The sequence below is a fragment of the Ascidiella aspersa genome, chromosome 2, assembly GCF_963924565.1.
Source record: "Ascidiella aspersa chromosome 2, kaAscAspe10.2, whole genome shotgun sequence".
Lineage (NCBI taxonomy): Eukaryota > Metazoa > Chordata > Ascidiacea > Phlebobranchia > Ascidiidae > Ascidiella > Ascidiella aspersa.
The window spans coordinates 24,982,296-25,009,020 of NC_139448.1; the positions used below are offsets into that span (position 1 = coordinate 24,982,296).

General features: G+C 36.0%; 2 protein-coding genes across 3 annotated transcripts; one reads left to right on the forward strand and one right to left on the reverse strand.

Moving 5' to 3' along the window:
• The first annotated feature begins 345 nt into the window (after positions 1-345).
• Positions 346-12,850, forward strand: LOC146164470 (long-chain fatty acid transport protein 2-like). Of its 2 annotated transcripts, XM_083381469.1 has the most exons (13): positions 346-1,073; positions 1,238-1,379; positions 1,466-1,642; positions 1,714-1,813; positions 2,027-2,119; positions 2,974-3,132; positions 3,335-3,459; positions 3,927-4,124; positions 4,848-4,918; positions 5,683-5,809; positions 6,262-6,451; positions 8,799-8,919; positions 9,235-12,850. In XM_083381469.1, the coding sequence occupies exons 1-13, from the start codon at positions 901-903 to the stop codon at positions 9,416-9,418; spliced, it is 1,860 nt and encodes a 619-aa protein (XP_083237595.1). In that variant the 5' UTR covers positions 346-900; the 3' UTR covers positions 9,419-12,850. The 2 variants fall into 2 exon arrangements, with proteins under 2 accessions (XP_083237595.1, XP_083237597.1); XM_083381471.1 differs by lacking the exon at positions 2,027-2,119.
• Positions 12,851-15,034: 2,184 nt separating this feature from the next.
• LOC146164471 (cytochrome P450 4F2-like) lies at positions 15,035-24,943 on the reverse strand. Its single transcript, XM_083381990.1, has 12 exons — positions 24,813-24,943; positions 23,466-23,553; positions 20,570-20,726; positions 19,949-20,002; positions 18,773-18,900; positions 18,495-18,625; positions 18,255-18,362; positions 17,958-18,096; positions 17,529-17,719; positions 17,148-17,278; positions 16,832-16,979; positions 15,035-16,142 (listed from the first exon to the last, which is right to left on the reverse strand). Exons 1-12 carry the CDS (start codon positions 24,932-24,934, stop codon positions 15,974-15,976), a joined length of 1,566 nt encoding a protein of 521 aa, XP_083238116.1. The 5' UTR covers positions 24,935-24,943; the 3' UTR covers positions 15,035-15,973.
• Positions 24,944-26,725: the final 1,782 nt, after the last annotated feature.

Here is a 26,725-nt window from a genome sequence, read left to right on the forward strand (position 1 = left end):
TCAATTTTGTAAACAGAAATCGGTTTGAATTAGGACTAGGGGTCATTAAACAACAAATTACGCCAAAAGCGTACATTTTTATAACAGGCTTCAATGGAAAAGATGATGTTTTTCTTATTGTGAATCAGACCGTGACGGCTGTCAAAAGTAGAATGCATTGCTTAAAGGCAAATGAAAAAAGGCAAAAGTGAGAGTTTGTCCTCATGGTTATAATCTCTTTGCTCCATCTTAACAGGCATATCGATCTTAGCTGCATTTTGGTTGAATTAGTTATTACAAAATGTACAGACCCCTAAAACGTTTTACAAAATTACAATTCGATTTTTTAACATATATGGAGTGCAAAAATATCTTCAAAACAAGATAATTTTCATCAATATTAAAATAGAGATTTTGCATTAAATTATTGTTTCGCTTGTATGATTTCTTATACTACGCTGCAAACAAAAGAGACTTTGCTGCAAACAATACAATGAGTTCAATTGAATAAACGACACATGTTTTAATGCCTTTTTACTGCTTCATCGAACAAACACGCTGCAATTATAAGCAAGGACAGCCAAGGGATGTTCCAGGGGCTTTGCGGGATAAAGTTCAAGTGAAGTGCCCTGGGGTAATGCGCTCTCTGCTGTGATGGAACAAGTTAGGAAACATTTCTGCTAACATAGACTCTCTGAATGATAGATAGCCGGTACTTAACTTGGTCAACAAATGCCTCTGGTCGATTGTGATAGCTTCTTTTTACCAGGGGTATAATTGTCATAGATCGTTTTGCTAAGAAATGCACTAATTTCTGACGGATTGGGTGTATTGACATAAAAGTTATATTTGGCGCTGTTCATCTATTGCAATACCTATAAAGCTGAGTTTCTTAACAGATCGCGCTTGCATTGTCTTACAATGGGCTGGTTAGAATTCTTATTAGCGGGTGCAGCTAGTTTAAGTGCTTTGCTGGTATACATCAAACGGTTTCATCCATGGCTATTCGCCGACGTTGTTTTTATACACACAATGGTCACAGTGCAGAATAAACGTTTGGAAATGAAAAAGAAGAACATCAGAATGTGTGATAAGTAAGTTTTGTTTTTACTGCAAAACACTACATACTAATTAAATGGATTTTTAAAATATCATTGAACTGTTTTCATATTAGTCAGTTGTATTTTGGTGTTTTATTAAATGATTTAAACTTAATGTGTTGACATTTATTTTGCCCCATTTGTGCTTTTTTTTTCAGATTACAAATACTTGCTTCAGATCATCCAAATCAAAGATTTATTATGTTTGAAGATAGCACTTGGACATACAAGCAAATGGATGTCTGGGCAAACAAATGTGCACATACATTAGATTCTATTGGCATACAACATGGAGATAAGGTTAAGCAATGTCGACACTTGTATTTTTTAAGAAATACCTAGCAATATCACTTGAAAATTTTTTTTAAATTGAGTGATTTTAACAGATTGCACTGATGATGTTTAATGAACCTGCATTTATTGCAAACTGGATGGGCAGTGCCAGAAGGGGTGCAGTGGCTGCATTTATTAATACAAACCTGAGGCATAAAGCCTTGTTATACTCAATTAAAATAGCAGAGGCTAAAGTACTCCTTGTGGGCAACGATGAAGTTCTTTTGGAGGTTTGTTTATTTTAAATAAACCTGTGATTCATTATGTCTCAAAATAAGGTTGTAGTAAAATATTGTGCTAGGCAGTGAAGGATATTGAAGAAGAACTTCGCCTTATTGATGTTCAACTCTATGTTTATGGAAAAGGAACTGACCACTTTCTTTCATTTTCAGACAAACTGGGTAAGTATAGGCCATATATTTAGAGTAATACACATTGGCTTTATAAATACCATTTTTATGATATTCTTGCAGACCTTTAAACCTTAAAAACTGCCAGGCTTTTGCTGGTTTGGTGGCATAGTTTAACTAACATTAGAAAGTCAATATGCAGCCTGATATTCCACAATTTGTTGCCTTTGTTGTAAAGTTAGTCAAATAGTTTTTGCAACACAGAAAAACAAAGTGGTGAATCGGTCCCCTTTGAGTGGAAAGAAAATACAAAATTTTCTGACACAGCTTGCTATATTTACACTTCTGGAACAACTGGTTAGTTTGGTGGTGTTTGATGTAGCATACATGTATCATATCAGTAATACAAATTAAAAAAAATTTAATTCTTTTAAATATATGTTTTTTAACTATACATACCACTGTTGTTTATTTAACCATGAGATTAGTATTTCTCTATACTTTTTAACTAGTCATTCTCAAATCTTAAGGTATTTAGTTGAGATTTGGTTGTCCAGTAAACATGTTTAGATGTCTAACATTTTTAATTTTATGTTACTTGAAATTGATGGTTTAAGTTATTTTATTGTGAATGTATTGGCGTACTAACATAAAAATTGATTTGGCTCCGCAATTTGGCATTGTTTTATGTGTCAAATCTTCTGTAACTCAAAAGTTCTTAGTATCTTTTTAAAATTTTCATTCATCACAAACATAAGTTTTATAAAAATAAAAAGGATGTTTTACAGTAATATAAAAAAACACATGTTAAACTCTTTTTTTGTTGTAAAAATAGAAATAGCAATTGATAAAAACTACCCTTGCCACAATACATTTTCCTTGGTGGACTATTTTATGCACCATAATCAGGGCATATATTTCTCTATGGATGAAACCATTTTGGTTTGGTCAAAATAATTTTTTTTTATGAAAGAAGGTGTATTCGATTTTTTAGCCATTAAAATTGTTTATCTGAAAAAGCTTTAGCAAGAGATAGTTTAAATTCACACAAGACTTCGAATTAGTGTAAGGAATTATGTTTTTTTTTTAAATAATAACGATATTAACAGTCCGTCCAGTTAAATTAAATCGATTATAGAGTGTTGACAACAAAACCTATTTTCCATTATGTTTTTTATCCAAAATTAAAAAAAAATGAATACTGCAAAAAGGTCTTCCGAAAGCCGTTAATGTCGACCATGAGAAATGCTGGGCTGCTAGTTTGATTTTCATCATTTGCAAAATTACCCCGCAAGATGTGGTATACACATCCCTGCCACTCTATCACACTTCAGCAGCTCTACTTGGCTTCGGCGGAGCCCTAATGACAGGTTATTTCTTGTAAAATCAGTTACTTTAAAATATTGTTCTTATTAATTTCGCTTTTAAAATTGTGTATAGCATATAGCTACTCGGCGGAAATATATGTGCCAGAAGATGTAAATATTCTTTTTTTGTACTGCGCAATCCTACAGGTCTGTGGTTTCCAAGTTACCCCGTTTTTGCAAAAGTGTTGTACTGTTTTAAAATCAGGTTGTACCCTCGTGCTGCGGAAAAAGTTCTCGGCCAGTCAACTGTGGCCGGATTGCCGAAAGTATGGCGTCACCATTGTTCAATACATCGGCGAAACGATGCGCTACGTCTGCAACCAACCCGCTGTAAGTTGGCGATTCGTTCATCTTTTTTATGCTGACCGTTTAACACGAATTGCCACTAAAAGTCGAGTTCACAAATTGTATCAACGTTTATACCGGCTTGACTTTTAAACAAAGTATGTCAGAATACACACGATGTATACAATCAATTTAAACTGCTATGACCGTCATGTGTAGCTTTTTGGAAATTCTGAAAGTTTCATTTTAATGCCAAGATCTCTTATATTGACTAAATCCGTGTACTGCTTGTGCGTGAACCCTGGTTGAACCTCGTTTGGCGAGAAATCGTGTCATCGCACGTAAACTAACGTGAGGGATAGCCGCTGATTGTTTGCGAAAATAAGCTGGTAGCGGGGAAAGTTTAGGGTCGACCATAGGCCAGCCAGGTGTGTTTCGAAACAAATGCAACTGCAATTTGTCCCAATTTGTCCGCGAACATTTTGTGTCACACCGGCGCCTGATTTACGCAGACGCCTGAGGACCGCGAACACAAGGTGCGATGTATAATAGGCAACGGCCTGAGGCCCAACGTGTGGCGGAATATCCTGGATCGCTACGGGAAGGACATCCACGTAATGGAGTTCTACGCGGCCACCGAAGGAAATTTCGGCTTCTTCAATCTGTTCAACCAATTCGGCTGCATCGGCTCTTTCGGGCCCCTGTACCAGGTGTGCAAATCGATATCTCAATTTGAATAGACCTGTCGCCCATGTGCCATTAGGTTAAAATACACTGAGACGAAATACCTAGCATTTCTTTGGTTAAACTGGCAAAACTTTTAATTAAATGTAAACACATTTCTCGATCTTACGGTTTTATTAGATTTGACGAAAAATGTTGTGGAGAATATTTTCCCAACAGCGTTATGGCTACACAAAAGCCACTTAAGATGCCAAAAAAACATTGTTTTTATTTTGTTAAAGTTTTGAGTTAGAAAGGTGTAACTTACGATACAAGGGCAACATAACAAAATTTCGAACTGTATAATATCTATATTGAAAACTTCCTGTACCAGAAAATAACTAAAATGTTAGCATATTAAGTTTCGAAGTGCATTGATATTACAAACTGGTAAACCCTCTATTTGGCTTGGGTACGACCGGATATTTTGTTTAGTAATATGGTTGTACTGATATCTGCCTTTAAAATGTTATGAGACACGTAAGCGGATTACGCCGCTCTGTACAGTCCTACGGCGGTATTATAATCGCCAAAGGGCTATTTCAAGTTTGGCTTATTGCCTAATAGGTACTGTTAATTTCAGTTATACACAAATGCGTTGGAAGCTAAACGTTCTCTTAAGATTCTGCATTCTTTGTGGTTCGCTTTATTGTTAGGTTATTCTTTGATGTAAACTTATTATGTCATCGATCGTTTTACACTTTTTCTAGGCTATAAGCTACGGCGCTATCGTCAAGTGCAACACCGAGACCGGTGAAATCGTCAAAGACAAGAACGAAAGGTAAAATTGACTCGCCCGTTTTCCATTTAGTGCAAGCTTATGCTTAAAACACGTGCATGTGTTGTTGCATTGTCGAAGTAAGATTGAACAACATTAAGAAGTCCGTTAAGCGCTCAACTAAAGCTTCTTTCATTCGGCATTGCACGCAACTATGTTACGCCGGTTGATTTAACCGTGACGTGAACACAAACGAAGCAACCTTTAACGCACTTCTACTAAAAAATATGCCGACGATGCATAGTCGCTCAACCGTTGTTTCTAATGCATACTATTTCCTGGATACTTTTCTGTAAAGTTTTCCCAATTTGCGTTTTAACGACAAATACCAAAAGTAAAAGAGCGACAAAAATACAAAAATAAAATGAAATTAGGTATTCTCGGTAAGATAATAAAAACAAACAAGCGCACCTAAAATACTGTACGTTTTTTTGGATTTCTATCAGCTGACAGCGTTGTGTCGTCTTTTTAATCGACATGAAAATGTGATTTTTAAGTGATTTTACGTTTAATTAATATAAAATACTCATGAATACTGGTCAAAGTCCAGTCATTTTTGTAAATATCATGTCTCTTTCTTAAAAACTGTAGGTTTATTGCTACCTTATATGCCAGTCTTGAACTTTGTTTCTTGCGACGCCTTTAAAACGGAATGTTAGACAAGATAGGAATTTGACTAATCTTTGAATAATCGCTGTAGTTCTTTTCAAAATTTATATTTATTGCAACTCAGTTTTCTTTGACGTCAAGCTTCCCTGTGTTTTTAGTGCGATACGCGTCGGATGCAACGAACCCGGGCTGGTGGTTTCCCGCATCGACAAAAAGCATCCATTCTCCCCCTACACCGGCAACAAGAAGCTCACCGAACGCAAGATCCTTCGGGATGTTTTCAAAGTAACGCGACATGATTAACGGCAAATATGCGCGGCCTCGGTTTAATTTACGGAAAATTCTGAATGGTTTGACCTGGCCTTTCATGCCATCCTATTAAATCTTCAGGAATGATTGAAAACTTTACACTGAAATCAGTATGTCCACTAAAAGTGGCTAAAATGTGCGAAACACGAAAAAGTATAAGTAAAGGAACAATTGTTTTCTTGCTAATTTAAGAAAAGGAGACCAAATACATACACTATACCGTCAAACTGAAGTAAATCTGCACCAAATGAAGGTACAGGCCATTTAGGTCGAGAAACAATATAGCTTTTTATCACAACCTTTTTTTGTTTGTTAACGCGTAAGTAAGTCATCGATTTGTACATAAATCATCGATTTGTATACAAACAAAAATGATTTGGCAGTTTTGAACTTTATAACAAACAACCTCTATTTACGAAACTTTATAGAAGGGCGACATGTACTTCAACTCCGGCGATATCCTCTTGGTCGACGAAGACTACGGCGTCCACTTCTGCGACCGCATCGGAGACACTTTCCGTTGGAAAGGGGAGAACGTTTCGACCAACGAGGTGACCGACATCCTGACACAGGCAAAAGGCGTCAAGATTGCCGCCGTCTACGGCGTTAAGATTAAGGGTATGCGCAAAATTTATTTTTCTATTATTGAAGCAAGAAAGCCAACGAAGCGCAAAGGTGCCATGTGCGATGCGTTTCTTAAGTTTAACCGACGATAGTTGACATTATCAACAAAGACCGCAACATGTATATGTAACCTCCAATACGAAATACCTATATGATTTTCAATAGGTTGAAAATTAATTTCTTGTAGAATTTTTCTTTCAAGCCAAAAGCTGAATTTTAAAACCAAATGAATGCTATACTATTAAAATAAAATAAAATAAAAACTTGCTTAACATAAATAATAATCTTGCTGCCACCATCGTGTTTTGTTAAATATAAATCGCCCCACTAACCTTAAATATTTTTTTAATCACGTCGCATCACTCAGATTGTTTCTGTCTCGCGCAAATCAACGCCTGGGGTGAATAGTTTACGAGCAGGCCGTTAACTGGCAGAATAAGACTGTATGCGTTTCCGCCTTGCTTTCAACGTCCTTTGCTGACACGATAAACCAGTAACTCACGAAGTCGATACCCACAGTTTGCCCGACTAATTACTGTGCGACTATGCGTGGGGCAAGTGACTAAAATTTTAAACCTCTGGACCAAATTGGCTGTTCGGCAATTTATAGATGAAAATCGTAAACAGAGGATTACTAAACATTTAGTGTACAGTCTCGTCAGGTTTCCCATGTCATGTTAGGTATTAACCTCTTTTTATGGTATAAATATTTATGCTACAGTTAAGACTGCTTTCTGTTTACGAGGCGGATTAATTGTATTAAGGACATGTAACTTCGGCCGCCGATTTACACGAACCCGAAATAATGGGTGCGAACCAAACCGCAATTTAAAAACTTGGTTATATTTCCATCTTTCAATTTTAAAATAGTATTCTGCCTGTGTTGGTGCTTTTTATAATGTAGGTAGATCCCTACTTTGTTATTTTATCACCAAAAATATGCTGGTGCGATAAACTTTCGATTTATCTCACGAACAGCGACGTAAACTCATCGTAACCAATGACGTGTATATTTTTTCTCGAATACATACCTAATATAAATAAAAAAACAGCCCCTCTGGTAAGTGTAATTGTTAACCAACGTTTCGGCAACCTATACAAGCCGCCTTCGTCAGGGTGATTGACACTGAACGCTCGTACAATAAATGGAAAGCAAAAAAAGGAAAAAAACAGAAATAAACGTGAGCAACAAAACGATAAGAAAATAATTAGCGACTGCCTCTAGGCCTTCAGTAGGTGCTTGTAGCATGCAGAAAGCATCACGTCAGTTTTAAAGTTCATGGTGTTACCCTTCTTATGAATATTCCACGATTCCAAAAATAATCTTTTCCTGTAGTCTGATTCTCGTGCTATTATTGAAGCGCCACCAACATCAATTTGGTGGCTTCGGGAAACAGCATGGTATGAGAGTGCAGACTTCTTTGCGTCGTTATTTTTTACATACCTAATAATTGCAAAGGTTTTTTCGTCGTACTGTTATTCACTGCCGACTGTTAACACTAAGCAAAGAGGATCCAGTTGTTTACAACATTTGTGCAGTTGTGGCCCTCTTTAATGGCTTCTCAACAAATTGTGCTCACGTTTAAGAGAAAACGTCAAAAACCGTTACGAGGGAGGTCTCCAAAGTCATAAAAAAACACAAATTTGAGTTCAACCATCGCATTTAAAACGCAGTTTAGATTCTAGTGCCCCTAAAATTATTGCTCTGTGGCCGCATGGAGGGCAAATGGCAACCGTTAAGAAACCCTGGAATAGACAAAACATGTTCGTTAACGAGGGACAATTAGACCTGAAACTTGCGTTGTTGTCCTACATGTTTTGTAAAGTCGACATTATGTGTGTTGTAAACACGACGTTCGTGAGTAGCGCACGCTCTCCTATACCGAAAAAGAATATAATACCGAAAAACGAATGTGCTCGCAAGCTCTTCTCGCTGTCCACAAAATCATTCTTAGCAGGATTGTTATGTTATGGTAAATTACAGAAAAAAAAATTATTCGTAACAATCATGCTGCGTAAAAGCTAGATTAGATTTATCTGCGAACAGTTATAAGCACCGTCATCAAAAAAGCCATGAAGGCTCACAAGCTATAGTTTCCCTGCCTTAACTATTCGCACTTCAGAACCACAAAAAGAAAAGTTTCACTCCATTCGTTTGATCGCTGACACTTTTATTTTTAACAAAAAAAAAATTGAAAAAGCATGTGGCTAACTATCCTTGCTTATCTTCTTTTCATGAACTACCAAATTTCAGTGAATGTGATTAGTGGCCACTGTCGAAAGTGGTTGTGATTTAAATGACCAGATTTGAAATGTAAATGGGACTTTGCTTTCATTTCAGACACTGAAGGCAGGGCCGGGATGGCCTCCCTAGTCCTGGAGGAGTCGGAATTCGAGTACAACCATTTTTTCGACTACGTTTGTGAGCATCTGGCATCCTACGCCCGCCCCATTTTCATCAGGTAATACTGGATGTTTTGCAAGTGAAAAATCCAGGTTTTAGTTGTCGATGTGTTGTGCAAAAAAGTAAAAAGTCTAACAGGGTTTTTGACTATTGTCGCAAAAAATGCCATTTTTCATAGAAAGAGGTAAAATTCTACAAAAAACAACGACAAAGAAGCCTAAGAACTTTTAATTGAAAAGAAATGCCAAAAGTACTTTTTCCTGCCGCCTTTGGGTAAACTACTAGCCATACGTGGGACAACTGCACGTAACCAAGACAGAATATGGCCGAATGTCGTCTGAAATTAACAAATAATATGCATTGTTGCCAACAGGATCGTGGATGACATAGACCTGACCGGTACACTGAAGATGTGCAAGGGTCGCCTTAAGACGCAGGGCTGCGACCGAACCAAGTTCTCCGACCCCGTTTATTTCCTCAACATGGCGACTAAGTCGTACGTCCCTATGACCGACGAGTTGCAGCGCGACATCGAAAACGGCACGCTGCGAGTCTAACGTGCAAAATAGGACGGGGACGAAGTTAAGTTTTGCCTGTGTTTTCCTGTTTTTGTGAAAATGCATCTCCGACTCAAAGTTAGGAAAAACATTCAGGAAAAAAATTGTTAATTTTCTCCCAATTTATTTTCCGGCTTATACAGGTTGTTTTTAAGCTATTTAGAAACAAGGTTTTCATGTTGTTTGTAAAATGCAAACTACTTTTTGTTTGTACAAAATTAGGCGTGTACCCGTATACGAGCCGTTGCTTAGCCAGCCGTGTTTATGTTATAGCTTACCACAGCGGGTTTTTTTATTGTCTCAGCATTACCGTTTTTTCGATTTTAGGATTTCTTACCTATGTTTAACATAAGATTTGCCGTGTTTTACGTTATTGCACTAGAAATCGCTTAGAGTTTTTTTATTTCTGCCTTATTTTGTCATATTATCCATTTTTTTATTTGTTAAGTTTTGAATTTGTATATCGGATGCAATTGTTAAAGTGAACATGTAACCTGACACATGTTTTTTTTTATTTTTAACTCTGAAGCCTGAAGCAATTGAGCAATGATACCTTAACATGTATGTACAGTTGTTCACTGTACAGCAGGGCTACTCAATTACTTTTAACAAAGGTCCATTTAGAGAAATTCCAAGCTTGACGCGGTCCTTTCACTCCGGAGAAAAATTACAACACAATGCAGAACATATGGTAACAAATATAACACATGTTACGCGAACAAAACACGTAGTTATTATTGTTCAACTAACCAGCTAGTGGGAGAAATGGCATTTCTTGTTTCTTGCTAATTCCTTAAATTTTGGTTCTAATGTAGTGATAGCGAGTCGGATGCAGTGATGAAGGTTTTCATTTGTCATACAGATGAAATTTATTCTTTATGAAGTTCATGGTTGAAAATGCAGACTCGCAGCAGTATGTTGATCCAAACAAGGTGAGAATTTGCACTGCCAATTGGCGCAGAAGAGGAACATTACTAAAGAGCCCTTCCTTTGACCAAAAAGTTTCTGGCGTACAATTGCAAAATATTTCCTTCACTGCTGCATTCTCCTGAAATTCGATTAGCTCAAGTTGAATTTTAGCCACATCTACCCATTTAAATGTTTATTTTGCTTCAGTTGAGAAGTTTACAATATTTGTCATTAGAAACGGGTTTTCAATGGACAGTAACAACTGTTTTCCAAGAAAAAAGTCATCAAATCGTACTGCAAAGTTGTCAATCAACTTTTCAATAAATGCGACGTATCTGGCATCTGTTTTCCCTTTAGACTGCTCCAAAAGCCTCTGAAAATGGTTAAGTTGATTCTGAATGTCATGTTTGAAAATTGTTAATTTTTTCTGAAATGCGCGAATTGCATTGATCAAATTAAAAATATTGCATTTTTCTCCTTAAAGTTTTAGACACAATTCATTGAGGTGCGACATCATGTGAGCCAAAAATCCAATAATTTCCATTTTTGTATCATCTCTTAAAAATGCCAAAAATGCATCTGCCTTCACATTCTTTTGACCGTTCAAAAAAACCATTAACTCCTCCTTTATTGACCAAAATCTCTCCAACACTCTTCCCTTACTTAGCCATCTGATATTGTTGTGTTCCAGCAAATCTGAATAAACAGCATTGTTTTCGGAAAGAAAATTTCGGAGAAGGCGGTGCTGTAATGCAGACGTTGATCTAAGAAAGTTTACTAGTTTCATAATAGTTTCCATAACTTCACGATATTCTTCTCCCAGACAGGCACACAGTACTGCTTGGTGGATAATACAGTGAAAAGATATTAAACTAGGATTATCTTTTAGTAGTCGCCCAATCAGCCCCCTTCCTTTACCAAGCATTGCTGGAGCTCCGTCTGTGGTCAGTGAAATGATCCACTTCATTTCAATATTTCGCGATTCTATCATGCTTTTCAAGGTTTCATGGATATCTTCTCCCTTTGTTCTTCCTTTAAAGAGCAGCCACACCAAACAAGTCCTGCATAATTTTTTTCTTACTTTCATCATAATCTCACAAATACCATAAGTTGAGCATTGTCAGTCATGTCTGTTGACTCGTCAATAGCTAATTAAATGCAAGGTGCGCTTTTCAGTCCTTCATCTAGTTGCAGTATAAGATCTTCAGCCAATAATTCAGTTCTCCTCATTGCTGTAGAATCGGACAATGGGATCTGCTTTAATTTATCAATAATCTTGTCCAGTGATTCTCAACCTTTTTTAGACCCAGAGTAAGGTTTGCAAGGAGCCGCATAAAAAACAACAGTAGGCATATAATGAAAAAACATTAAAATAGCAACAAGAAAACAACAAATATACATCACGCTAGCCTAGGCTAACTAATTAACAGTATTTGCCATAGCTTTGCCTATTGCCATAGCTTGGCGATCAGGACTAAATATATTGTGACGTAACAAACCACAAAATTATTTTAAAGAGCCGGACGGAAGTACCCGGTAACATTAGTACTTCGTACTCGGGATCCTTGCTGATCAAATTCATTCACTTTTAATTTATTTTACTTCCTTTGTTGCAGTTCTGCTACTGCTAATTTTTCACTCCGTTAGTGAGAGCCGCAAAATGTACAGTTGAGAATCACTAATCTCGTCTCTCTGTTTACCATCAAACAAAGTCTCAGCAGTCTGTATCGTGCATTCTTTGACGACTTTTGCGTCAGTGAAAGGCTTTTTATGTTTTTCTAAAATCCAAGCTATTTTCAATGAACATTCAGTGGCTTTTTCTTGAGCTTTCATGGTATTGGCAAGAATCATGGTTGACTTTTCATACTGCAAAGCGAGTAGCCTTATTTTTTTCTTTCTCTCTTCGGTTCCTTGATGCTTATACATCTTTTCAAATCCACCATGCCTGCTAATGGTGCTTTAGGTTGCTGCTTTTCACCAAGGCAATACTTTGACTGCATATAAGGCAGTGTGGATTTGAGCTGCCTGTGGGAAGAATGAAAGCATACTGCTCTTTCCATTCGTCCCTGAACAAGCGTTTTTCAATATCAAATTTTCTTCTCTTTGAAGATGTTATCATAAGATTAGTCTGGGTAAAAATTAGTCTGAAAGTATTAACAGCAGTGAGATTATTTTGACGCTGCAGAACTAGCACTTGCCAGTTTTCAAATGTAGGTTTGAAGACCACGCAATGAAGTGATTGTGACGACAAACAATCAGTAACAAAGACGATCATATCAGTAGATAACTACTGATCCAAAAATAACCGCAATTGTGAATCAACGAAATTATGAACAAAAAGAGAAATTGAATGTAGCCAAAATCACCAACCGGACACGGTCCGAAACGACCACTCGGACCGCCAATCGAGTAGCCCTGCTGTACAGTATTGTCAATTTACGTTGTTTTAACTTCTGCCTAATTTTATATTACCACTTTTACCTTACCTGTAGAATTTCTTATTATTGTGCTTCAAAATATATGCTTGTACTAACCAGAATATTTTTGAGCATAATCGTTTGAAGTTTTAGTTAGAAGTAGTAGGGGTGTTAAAAGCCCATTTAGAAGTAGGTGGCATTTAAGCGTTTTTATATATCTCGCATTTCTTACTGTGTGTTAGTACCTACTTAATAAGAGTTTTAAGAACCGCTTTTACGTGGCAACGCTTTCTTGCTGAACCACCCTTTGACGGTAGATACGTCCATAGTGGGATTCCAAATCCAAGCGTTTTCAGATCGCTTCCTATTGGCTGAAATGTTATGACGTCATAGAAGAAATTTTGAGACGTAACAGACGATCAGCTGAGCGGCCGTACTAGATATTTATTTTTGATAAAGAAGACAAATACCAGACGGGTATTTTGAACATATTTTTAACTCTTTTAATAGGACACTTCGAGCAGCTGCAATGCTGTTCACCTCCGCAAAAAATATCAAAGCAAATGGCGGTAGTTCAGAATCGTACCGAATTTTCGTCCGTTGGCATATATTGCTAACATTATTTGTGTTAGCGTTTGAGCTCACGTGGGTCAAATATTATTAAATTTAATAATAATGTTTAACAAAACCAAAACCTATACTAGCCGCTAACTGAGATAATATGCATTGTGGTAGGATTTTTAATGAGACTATTTTAATTTATCCTACATGTTTAAGCACATCTTTTGATACTATTCAAATTATTGTTTGGAAGATATTAAACAAGAAATAAATCTAATGTATGGTGTACCTAATTATATTTTACCAATATTAAACAAATATGAACCATGATATCTCATTTTAGACAACATTACCACAGTGCCCTTGGACATATATATTCTAAATACAACTGTTTTCACAAAAATGTATGCTGTTGCTTTAAATGTACGCATACCTAACATATACATTGATCATGCTTTTTTTTATTAAACCAACAATTAATAACACTAGATAAGTTGAAAGTTAACTGTAATATTTGAAAACATTCATTTAAAATCCGGTTCAATAATTCAGGCTGTCATGCCAGCAACATCTAGCTATGATGAGGCTTGCACCCTAGATCTTGGCTTAACAGGAACCGTCACTTTTCCAACTGAGCTACATAGGGCTTCATGGGAACGGGTTAAAAAATAGCTATGCAACATTGCCTGCTGCCTTCTGTTGCATGTACAACTTCATTGAAGAAGATCTTAAAGGCTATTCATAGCATGTTGAACCTAGTTAGTAATATAATAGATATGCCTATCAAATAAAGAAAGTTGAAATAAAATGCATTAGAATACAAAGGAAATAATATATATACAAGAACATTATAGTTTTTGCACCTTTTTTCGTATCCAAACAGTAAAGTAGTAACTGCATTCATACAATTTGAATCCTAATTGTGTTAATGTCACTCACTTTATGGACCAACAAATCAATATTTTTGACATTAAAAAAACCTTATTATTTTTGTGGATTTGAAACTACCATTCAATGGTACCTAGTTATGCTACTTTAAACACCCCATCCCTTTCAATCAGGCAATTTTATACAGGCATATTTACCGTTTAGGTTAGTGGTTCTCAAACTTTTTGGCTCATGGCTCATACACAAAAGTTAAAAATAGATTGTGGCATGTATACTAGTGTTTTCGCTCAGTGGTTTGCTGTAGCGTAACAATAAATGAAATTGAAACCATAGTTGCTACCATAGATTAGGTCTAAAATCTAAATGTTTTGGTTTGATTCTAGATTTAGGAAATGTCAAATATATAATCTAGATGGTAGATGTTTTTTTAGATTATTATAAAAAATGTTATATAATCTAAAATGGTGGCAGATATAATATCGAGGATAAATATTTTAGTAATTTCATAAATTAAAATTTTTGCTTATTAAAAAATAATTAATCTACCCCCTTTAACTGTGTTAGCTTAAAGTTATTTCTGGCAACAGAAAGTCCATTCTTTAATTGTTAATTAGTCGGTACGGATTGATAAGGGGATTTCTTGAAACATATTTTGACAGAAAATTGCTCTCTTCGAACGTTTTAATGAAAATTTTAAAAGCAAATTGCATTACAAGTGAAAACTTGTAAAAAAAACTGAGCAATGCTCCCAAGAATTTTGATTTCGTTCTGTTTAAATAAGCGTAAACTGATCGAGTACAATAGGATTTCTTCTTGTATATTAAATAAGAATAAAACCACACCAGTCAAGATTACATGATATAGGTCTAGTGAGAAAAATACGTAACCGTTGACAAACAAAATACAATCAGATTTGCAAGGCGACACACACGAGTAATATAAAGTGATCAATTTTCGATTAAACATAACTAGTTATTATGGAAAACCTTTACCCCTAACAAGAGGAAATTTTGGAAGTGTTAAAGCCGTTTGGTTTTGTCGACAAGTTTTTCAGCAATGGTGAACCATTGTCGCCGATTCGACATGTTTGAAATATTGTCGGTGACTTATTAACATCACAGGAGTTGGCTACAAACGCGATTACGATTTCACAACATTCGAAAAAGTTTTCAAATTCTATTCAGCACCCCTTACAAATTTACACGAACAGATCTGCATAGAGAAGATTAGTGAGTTAGCGTTTTTTTCTGGGTACCAATTACTTAAAGCACGATTAAAAAGTTCAACCAAACTGTGACGTACACTTTATGATAAACGAGTATTGATATTGAGAAAGAACAGTTTAGAATTTAGAGGAGTTTTACACAGTTAAAAAATCATAAAAGTTGGATGGAAGATCGTGAGCTTGTCTTCCGTTATATAACGTAGTTATTACTTCCATTATATAATTTAATTATTTGTAGCAAAATACTTCCTAATAAACTTGTAGTTCTATGTTTAGCGCAAATTGAATTCATTTAACTCTTTTTTGTATTAATTATTCTTCGGCAATTATGTCTTGGGGCGCTTATCGAAGATTCACAATTAAAAATAAACGTATTTTTTTAAGTGCCGCCCGAAGAGCTTAAAAAGTTTTACACGACGCAAACAAAGAACGAGCCACGCGTTACTACATAACAGTAACAACAAGATCTTGTAGCAAGGCGGACCTTGCAGTAGCGTAGCAAATACGGAGGTATTTGTGCCACTACGATCTACACAAGAAGAACATGGAGACAGCCTAGGTCCGCTCTCGTATCTTTAAATGAATGCCGCCCCTGGCACGCAAAATGACTTCGTGGCAAGACACGATTTCCTTGCTCTCGTCTAGCGAAAAGCTGAATTTCCTGAGAACATTGGCGAGCACCACCCGCAACTCGTTCATGGCGAAATGCTGACCGATACAGTTTCTGTAAAAAATAAACGGGAAAAATCATATACTCAATATGCATTAAAGGGCGTAGGATAATCCTTATACTATTTCTCTGTTAAACTCATTGGCAACAATTGAAATAGGAAGACAATTTATGGTTAAAGATAGCGTTACTGATACAACATAATAAAAAGTTAGTTATAATAGCTTTTCAGTCGGCTATGTGTAAAAGATACCAATAGGCACATTGGGATTATTTTTTACCGAGTGTAGTAAATTTTAAACTGGCCTCAAACAATAGTAAGTAGTTTTTACAGTAAGTTTTGGACGTTTAGTTATTTAAGTTAAACGAGGACAGTTATTAAATAGATTGACAACTGCAATCACAAGCCATGATTCTTACGAGTTAAATATACTTCATTTTTTTGCTAAAATCTTTTTTAAATATGTGTAAATGGTATGGCTTGCTGTCATAATAATTCCTTTTCAAACTTGAGAGTACATTGATCGCTTAAAAAGACCTAATATATCAACTATTCTGACGATATTTGTGGCATTAGTAAAGTCAGAAACTTACTACTTAAAATATGTTCTAATTTTCACGTGGGCATGCACAGATCTTTGCCCGTTTTTTAAACATCGCACTGAATATACAAACTCGTTTGATAAACACTACGATGCCGTGCTCCCTGGCGATTTAATCGCGCACAAAACATGTTCAGAAACCTCGGTCCAGCCGAAAAGGGAATGAAGGCGTGGTGATGTTGTTGGGCGACATTTTCGGAGTCGAACCGCGACGGGTCGAACTTTTTTGGGTTCTTCCAAAACTGTTCATTCCTCTGAACACCGATGATCGATAGCTGAACCGTTGTGCCTGCAGAAGAAACAGGAGTATACAGTACGGACAATTAGTGGCGGGCATTTTACAATTTACTGTCTAAAAACATGTTTTAAATCGGCAATAGTAGCTTCTCGTTTCTCCCCAAAAACAAAATTTAACACCGTTTGACATTGTGTAAGCAAGATTAAAAACACGCTGTACCTTTTAAAATAGTACTTCCTTCAAATGTAACGTCCTTGTTGAGCTTGCGTAAAATAACAGGTACGGGCGGGAACATTCGCAGGCTCTCCTTTATGCAGCGCGTCAGGTGCGGGAGCGAAGACATGTCGCGCCTTGGAATTCAACATTAATGTTTGTTGAGCTCAAAAGTAAAGTCTGATCGTCAAGGTTTAAAGCAGTAAAACACCAATAGATATATTAAACTTAGTTAAGATCGGCATTTTAAAAAACACGCCGTACATTAAATGCAAACTGTACCGAAAATGCTGTCATATTAACTAATTGCATGTTTACTTTTAGGTCAGTAAAACTTTTTTATGAAAACCTAATGGTTTTATCCGTTGCCAAACAAAATTGACTAACCATCGAACCCCCTTGTTATCGCCGAGCGCGGATTTGATTTCCTCCACACACAAATCCTGGTGCTCAGGATTAATTGAAAGACAGTAAAGAGTCCACGAGAGGGCGCTCGCGGTCGTGTCGTGACCTTCAAAGAGAAAGGTGTCTACCTCCGCCCTGATATCCGAATCGGACAATCCTATACCTTCGGAATCCTGTAAAGACAGTAACTCTAAAGAGTTTATGTTACAATCTCTGGACATTGACATGACAGAAAATACGCAATTTTTTTTTGAAAAACAACAAATTAACAACAACAAAAATTATATCTTTCGCCAAAATTTTAAATATGCAATTTAAATTTGTATTGAAAAGGGCATGGGGTCTTTCATATTAAAAATGGTCAGCAAACTGCAATTCAAGTCCATTATACCGTCTACAGTCTACACATACCCTTGCTTGAATTAAAATATCCAAAAAGTCGAAAAATGGCTTTTCTTTTTTTGGGATTTCGGCTTTCCGTTCACTAATCAACTTATCAGTGAATCGGTGCACGATATCGCATGCTCGCTTGAAAGCTTTTCCGTCATCCCTTCACAACAGAGCCTTAATTTAACAAACAATGGCATATATTTTATAGAACTATCACTTTAGAAACTTATACTACACATTCTATAGAAAAATAATAACTAGAATAAATCAAACTAAAGGTTGATAGCCCAGTTTTCAGCAGAATTATAAAAAACTTACGTTGAGTTGTAGTAAGATGATACAACGGTGGCCAAAATGTTTCTGCCACGTCTTCGCTTAACAAGCAGTTTGGATAGTTCATATATTGAATCAATGTAACTGTTTGTCCTGGTAAACACACATTTAAAATTATTTTTGTGTTTATTTGGTTCAGTCATGGCGTAAGGCATCATGAAGGCCAAGAGCAGCGCTACAGGAACGCAATCTCTACTTGATTTTACGTTACATAAATTGTTGTACCTTCTGTCCTGGCAGTGCGATTCAAACCCCATTAAACAACGAAGTATTGTATCCAAAGTAAGTAAACTGGATTCATTAAAGATCTCGACATGGCCGGTTTTACCATCAGATGTAAGCGAACTCCACTTTCTCTGTTGAAAGTTTATTCATATTTAAAAATTTAACCTTTAGTTTCATTGGCCCTTTATAAAGATATACGGGATAAAAAAATAAACTTTCATAAATTGACTGATTTTAATTACCACTATTTTTAAAAGGATTTTAAACCAAAAACTTACCACTAGAGTTTGACTGCAACTGTCCATTATTTGAATATAAGGCTTTAAAATATCAAAATGAAAAGCAGATGTCAGCAGTTTGCGATGCCTGTACCATTGCCAATCATTAAGCACCAGCAAACCTTTACCTTAAAAGATTTAAACTACTGGTCAGTTGTCACCCAAACAAATAGAATGTGAAGTTTGTTTGTAAGTAACCAAGGTGCTGTTGACTGGTGGGATTTTCCCTGCCTGGTGAAAGTTGTAACTACAGGCAGTGGTGCATCCAGGCGGGGTCCGAATCCCTTTTTTTGTAAATGCTTATATAGTTTTGTGTTCGTTTTTTTTACAAGACATAAACATTGTCTGAAGCGACGATATTTTCTTAAAAACCTTCAGTTAGACATGGTTGTTTGCTGTCTGCGCTAACATCCGGTGCAACTAAACCAAAATATCCGAATAATAACGGTCTATATTTGAATCGCGTGTAGTCGTTCCGGTGTATTCATGTTTATGAACTTGATCTGTTTTCGTTTTGTGTTGCAGGTTATAAAAGGGCGCACGTTATAGTTCCAGGCATTCAACTTAGAAAAACCTCGCTGTTGATAGTAAAATTATGGTTTGATCATACAAATTGTTACATGTTTTGTGATCCTGGGTTCAATTAAGCCATTCATTAAGTTAAAAAATCGAACCCTGACTTCAGTCTTCCCGATTCCTGCAGTTTTAGTGGTTCATTGCGCTCGTAGCTTTAACGAGGGCAAGGAGTATGTTAAAAATGTTCAAACAAATTAAAAATTGCGGGTCATGTTTACTTCAAATTTATGTTTTTATTTAAACCTCTCATTTTGGTACACTTGTGCCACAGTCCTCTGGAATTGTGTATAATTTATGCATACAATCAATCGCTGGTGTTATTTAGTTAACAACTAACAAACATTACATTACTTATCAGAAAACAAACCTGGGTTGCATGTAAATGCTGTTTGCATTATATTTAAATGAGGTCAGTTAATAAAACTGTTGAAGACCAAAGCTGTAATCTACCCATAGTTTTCCAAACAGCATTGTAAAAAAAGCAATTCACAGTTACAAAGCGTGACAATTTTTAAACTATTTTTGTTGGATTACAATTTAATTATTATCATACTTATATTACAACATAACACATTGAAATAAGTTCACCATTCAACCGACCTAACCATGGTATTAAACTTTTGTATCCTCCTCTTCCTTTCGGTGCCTCAAATGCTAAACAAAAGGTAGGAAATCATGATAATTTAATGAAATTAACAATAGGGCTTTAGTGAAACTGTTCTACATCGAACAAAATGTAGATTTAAAATAGCACCTTTAGTTTAGGTGTAGGTTTAAAATGATTTTAATATACGCATACAATTTAAAGCATTCCACTTTAAAGAATATAGACCAGTGCCACTCACAGGCCATAATTTGAGGTAGTTTAACAAGAGTAAAATTTGTTACATTAGTCAAGTCTGAAATACATAGTGTACTAAGCTACCAGCAAATTTATATAACTGTGTCTTATGAAAAAAATGTAGTAAACTAAATATTCAGATATATTTTAGCTGAGTTGTCATGTTTACAATCTCCGCAATCCATTAAGCTAAGGCAGAAGGGCATAGAAGTCAACACAATTAAATTTCAAAAGTCATATTTGACATCAATTTAAGTCACCGTGCCTAGCTTATGCTTTTTATTGTTAATTTTGTTAAGCTTCTTTTATAGATAGTGTAAACAGCAACAAAGATTAATATAAATAAATCAAACCTTTCAACAAAGGTGCTTACTGCTCACCAGTCATGGAAAGGATTTCCTTCACAATGCCAGGATGATATAGCATCAGAATAGCAGAAAATGGCCCGGCATACAATGTAAAACCAACAGGATACTCTTTTTCCTTTTGTGTAAACCAAGTGATAAACCTACCAGGGTCTTTGTTTCCTTTCGTAACCTAAAACATATATAGAAAAATGAATGAATTTAGTATTAAAAATTTGATAATACATCACAATTTTATCCAACCATAAACTCTTCATTCGCCTTGGCTGCACAGGATAGTAGTCCCTTTATTTACCATCATTTTACATACATTTTTGTAGATTTGCAACCAAGAATTTTAAACTCTGTTGTTGTGCCGCAAGTGACAAAAGGTCCCAGAGCACTGGTCAAAGTATCGATCAAAAACATTGCATAACCTATTGGCATGTTTATAGACTAAATCCTCAGTGCACTATTAAAATGTTGCACAATACAAGAACAGGTAAGACAGGGTTGTTCCTAAGCAAAAATTTACACTCGCCAGTTTGGCGATCGGCTATCAATCAGCACTCGCCAGGACGAAATAACACTCGCCAAATTGGCTGGCACGCCGTCTGCAAAATTCCGTCCTAGCGCCGTCATTTCTTGGGTTATCGTTAACCTGTCTTTTCTATACGTAAACATCAGAGATTGGAAACTTTACATTTTGCGCGGGAGAGGCAATTTTGTTTGGCTGTAATAAAGTTATCTGTAAAATTTGCTTAACTGAAAATGGAATACTATACTGAAAACCGTTAGCGCGACGAAAGTTTTGCGCGTTTGAGCGATTTTTCGCGACTGACCGCATTTTACGTTGATTTTACATAAAATGCGCGGCTATGAGCGCGGCCGAGCAGGTACTTTCCAACCCGGCGCAAACATTAGTTTTTATAAAAGTCTGGTCGTTAAGTTTTTTATGCATGTATGAACAAATGAATGACCCAAAAAGCAGTTTACGCTTAAAACAATGATTTTTAGCCGAAATATTTTTTAAATTTAGTGAAAAAATAACACTGACAATTCCTCGCGCTCTATTTTTTTCGTATTCTGTTTTTATGTGCTTGCAGGATGTTTCATCGCAGGTTGGTTCGCACCACAAACAAAACGCCAAATTTCGCCTAACACTATAGTTACTGGTTCAAAAGCAAAAAATGACAGAAAGTTAACTTTTATTTTCGCAAGGTTAACAACCACGGGCACTAGAGCAGGGGTGGGCAACCTACGGCCCGCGAATGTTATTCATCCGGCCCGCCGCCTCTTTGACAAATTAGACACGACTCTATTTTAAATGCTTTTTGACTATTTTAACTACGTAATTGCGAAAAATTTTTGCGCTTCGCGCGAATGTTCATTCTACGTCCGGTTTGTTTACGTTTGATGCTGCCTTTTCAACTAGATCAGCGATTCTTTACCGTTGCGCCGTGGAAGACTGAAAAGTGCGTCGCGCAAAATATTGGATATATTTTTTTTAACATTTTTCTTTTTTCGGCAATGTAATAAAAACTCGCAAAAAAATTAAAAGAAATATCGGTACACCAAAAAAATTTCGTTTTGGCTCGCGACTAGAAAAAGGTTGCCGACCCCTGCACTAGAGGTTCTGTGCGGCGCGACGCCCTATAGTGGGTCGTTTCTATTTTCCAAGGGCGTCCGCAATGGTTTCGATTCGTATCTAAACTTAATTACGATATAAAATATTTAAAGACAGTTATTTTTTAAGCTTTGGCCTGGCTGACCGCTATGAACTTTAAAAGATCGCAACAACATACTTACGTAGACTAATTACTAATTATCAGCTGTAGTTACACAATTAAAGGCGATATTTTAAATATCGTAGTGTTCAGTGGTCCGTTTCAGTCCCTCAAAACATTTTAAAAACAATGCTTACAAATATTATTATAAGACATTTGCTTCGAACTTATTGCTACCCAAAACTGCAGCAACTGCTTGTAATTTTCTCAATAAATACAGAAAAGTAATTTTTTTATCGCTGGGTACGTCCAATAAACTTTTCCAAAGGCGTCAATGACCGGGTTAAACCTTAACAACGTTCAAGTTAAGCAATAAACCTCATAACTGTTTACCACTGCAGCAATGACGTATTTGGTTGTTTGCCGGTAAACGACTTTTTTAAACGGGACAAAGAGTCTTTATTACGAGCTTCGAACGTGACTTCGATCAACCTTATTATTTGTGTAGTGTTGCATGTATTTGCACCTTAGTGTTAAGGAAATAACTGGCGCTAAGTAATATTTCGCTTATTAGTGGTGCTTAACACAAGTTGACCTACACCAACTAATTAAATTTCCCGCTGAAGCCACTCGCCAGTCGGGCGAGTGGGTGTCAATCAGCACTCGCATTGGCGAGCGGGCGAGTGCTTAAGCCCAACCCTGTAAGAGTTAAATTACATTAAAAAATATAGAATGTATACATATCTGTGGCCCCATTACCAGTTACCATGCAATATAGGTTGTATTTTAATTAAATATGGCGATTATTTTGAAGTTAAACCATTCTATTTTACGGTAAACCATTTACTTCAACAAAAATCCTAGTTTAGTAGTTGGATTCAATAAACTACTAAACTACACTATCTGTATTATAGAAACTTACCGATTTATAATGTCTAAAATAAATTGGATTTGTGAAACTGATGAACAATAAACAAAAAATGGAATAATGGCCAAAAAAATTACAATCATTTTGAAAAAGTTGTGTAGCGTCACATTATAAGTTTTAATACTTTTTAATTTGATCAGTCTTTAGTTTTTATTTTGTTTAAAACATAGAGGTAATATAAACTTGAAAACATAGTATGAGTAACTTTGTGATGAACAGCTTTCTTAGTTTGGAGCAATATTATACTATCTCTTTTATATTTATAAAATAAATTTACCATTCCCAAATGTCCCCAAAACCAATGACTTGCTGGTCCGCTCCAGTTGAGACGTAAGTTTTGCCTGATCTTGTAATACGTAAACAACCTGTTAACAATAAATGAAAACAAAAATAAGACTAGAATATACAATAATTTGCAGTTTTGTTATACTAGCCAAAAACTATATATTTCATATCTATAATGTTATGTTTTTTATTGATTAAACTTGTCACCTCCTATCCTGTGTGGGTCCCTGGCACATATAAAGCAATTTGTATGCACAAATTAAACACCTATATATATTTAAAAAAAGGTTACATTGTAGTGGGAACCTCAGGCGTGAAAAAGCATAATGGCACAACTGCACACCTGGCATGTCAGGGGATATAAGTGGTGCGCATAAATCACTTCTTAAAATTTAAGAGAACTGGTTCCTGGATAACTTCCTCAGATTAGATTAAATTGTCCTGATATAATCACTCAACATGGGGTTACCAGTTTTAATTTCAACCAAATGGGCTAATCTGCATGCAGTAAAACTAAATTATATGTTTAATACCTGTATAAAAAGTAAGTTGACTTGTGAAATTAAAGTGAGTGACAGGAACAGAGCAGGGGACCAGGCCATGGCTTTTTCAAGCTATATATTTTTACTATATATACTTTTTTAATTTTATTGCACTTGGCGCAGACAACCAGTGTTCTAATGACTTAAGTTAAATTACTGTTTTTTAACTGGACTTAGGTCATTTGGGGAAAAATGACTTAACTTGACTTAAGTATTTTGTACAAATGACTTGGGTTGAAATAAAGTGTTTTCATTAAGCACTTTTTTATAAAATTGGGTTAGTTATCCTAATTTTGTACATAAAACAATTTGCTTGCCATGTCACTTTTACAATTTATTTAGATGAGTAATTGCTCACGTTTCGACGAGTTTACAAATGTTAACAGTTTAACTTTTTTTATGACAAGGACTTGACTTGAAGTTGCCTTGCTCTAATTATGACTTAAGTGGGACTTGACTTGGGCAGCCGATGACATAGACTGGGACTTGAGTTGCTATTTATTAGAAAAGACTTGACTTGGACTAATAAATGCTGCATTATTATACAAATCTTATTACATTTAAATAGAAAATTTTTTCAATTTATACCAAATATCTGCATTGTTTTGTATGTATGTGCCCCACCAAACAGAAAGCATGGATCTGTCCCTTAGCAAAGCAAACCAGGCTGGTACGCAGCTTAAGTCACTAAATAACAGGCGTCACTGAATAACAGGTGCCACCATACGTTAAAAGCATAAGGTAATATTTACTATTTACATGTGTAAAGTAAATATTTATATATAAGGTATATATACCTTTTAATAAATAGATATACAATGGCAACAGCTGCAATGACAACAGCAGTATACAGCACATTAAGGATAAATTGCAGCATGGTTTCCAACCAAACCTGCTCAACAGCTTTCATAGCTTCCATTATTTTCAAACTTATTCCCACATGAAAACCTATAACACACAAAGTTGTACATAAACATCAACTCAATGACCATCTTCAGGGTTTCCAGATACTTTGTTTAGGACATTATTGGCACGAAATTTAAACATTTAATAATAAATTGGCATGCCCCTTTTGAGATACTAAGGGAATCAATCAATGGAGGTAACTTTTCTTGGTGAGCAGCGAAAATTGATAACAAATTTACAAAAAGGTTCTTTGTTTACAGTCCTGTCTGAAAAGTATGGAAGATCTTGACAAGAACTTGTGGGTGCACGGCCGACAAAATCAAGGTGACTTGGTGCAACTAAGGTCCATAGTGCATCCTGCAACTATAAATCATGGGAAAATTGGGTGCTGAAAATGGAATACTATACTGAAAACCTTTAGCGCAACATAAGTTTTGCGCGTTTTAGTGATGTTTCGCGGCTGGCCGCACTTTACGTTGATTTTACATGAAATATGCAGCTATGACGAGCGGGAAACTGGCCATACTTTCCAACCTGGTGCGGGTGCACTTGCCATACCTTCCATAGTGGTTTATACAACTGGTATATGGGCGCTCTTTTACTTATGTACGTGAAAAGTTATGCAAAAAACAAAACAAATAATACCGCATACCACAACGCATATTGTTTGGGTTAGGGTTAGCGTTTTGGGTGAGGGTGGGTCAAGTAATATTATGTTTATTATTAATAATAACTTGACCCACCCTCAACCAAACGCTAACCCGCACCCTAACCCAAACAATATGCGTTGTGGTATGCGGCATTTGAAGAAAGTTTTTTTTTTATTAATTTTTACGTACAATAGTGAAAGAGCGCCGGATTCGAGACCAGCGCCAAATTTATGCTAAATTTGCAATAGCTTACAGAGAAATTAATTTTTTAACGGTATCATATCTTTTTTCAGGACACTTTCCAAAGCATTAGGCTTACAGAATTTTGGGAATAAACTTTTGGTGTTAAAATTGTTCGGCAAAAGCAAATCAAATTTACAGAAACATATACCGGCGCTCTTATACTTACGTACGTGAAAAGTTATGCAAAAAACAAAACAAAATAATACCGCATACCACAAAAATTTTCTATACAGTTTTGCAATGTGACCTTTTAATCGCGATTAACCCTATACAAATTTTAACAAGATACAGTGTATTAAGCTTTTTTGAGCTTCCTATAACTTCTTTACGTAGACTGTGCAGTCATTCAAGGGTGAAAGTTTATCAATTTACCAACTGGAACCAAAGTTACCAAACAGAAACAAATTTTCGCGCTTTTCGCAAATAACTTAGCTTCAGTTGTATAATTGCACGTACCAGTTCTTTCAAAAACAGCACGTTTCGTAAGACTACTCAAATTATGACGTCAAGTTATGGCGTAAATGATGACGTTTGCAACATTGGCACGCTATATAAACCGATGGACCGCGACAAAAAATAGTTGAATCAGGCTGATATAAAACATCTGGAGTTCGACTTCGACCAAACAAATAGGGCCAAATTACTCGACTCCGTCGAGTCCCTTGTCCGGCTCCGACACAATAACCCTTCATTCCACCTATCCAGTAATCAAACCATATTTCACCTTTACGATTTGCGCCCTAATCGGTGCTGAACTTACTGCGCAAATGTACGTCAAACTCGAAAAGTCTCGAATATTCATATCCCAAGTCCGAATCAGGCAAATAAATTGGGATTGTGGGGTTCCGAGTCCTGCGCGAATCTGCAGCTTTGCTGGTACCACGTAAGATCCATACTGAAATGCGAGCTCT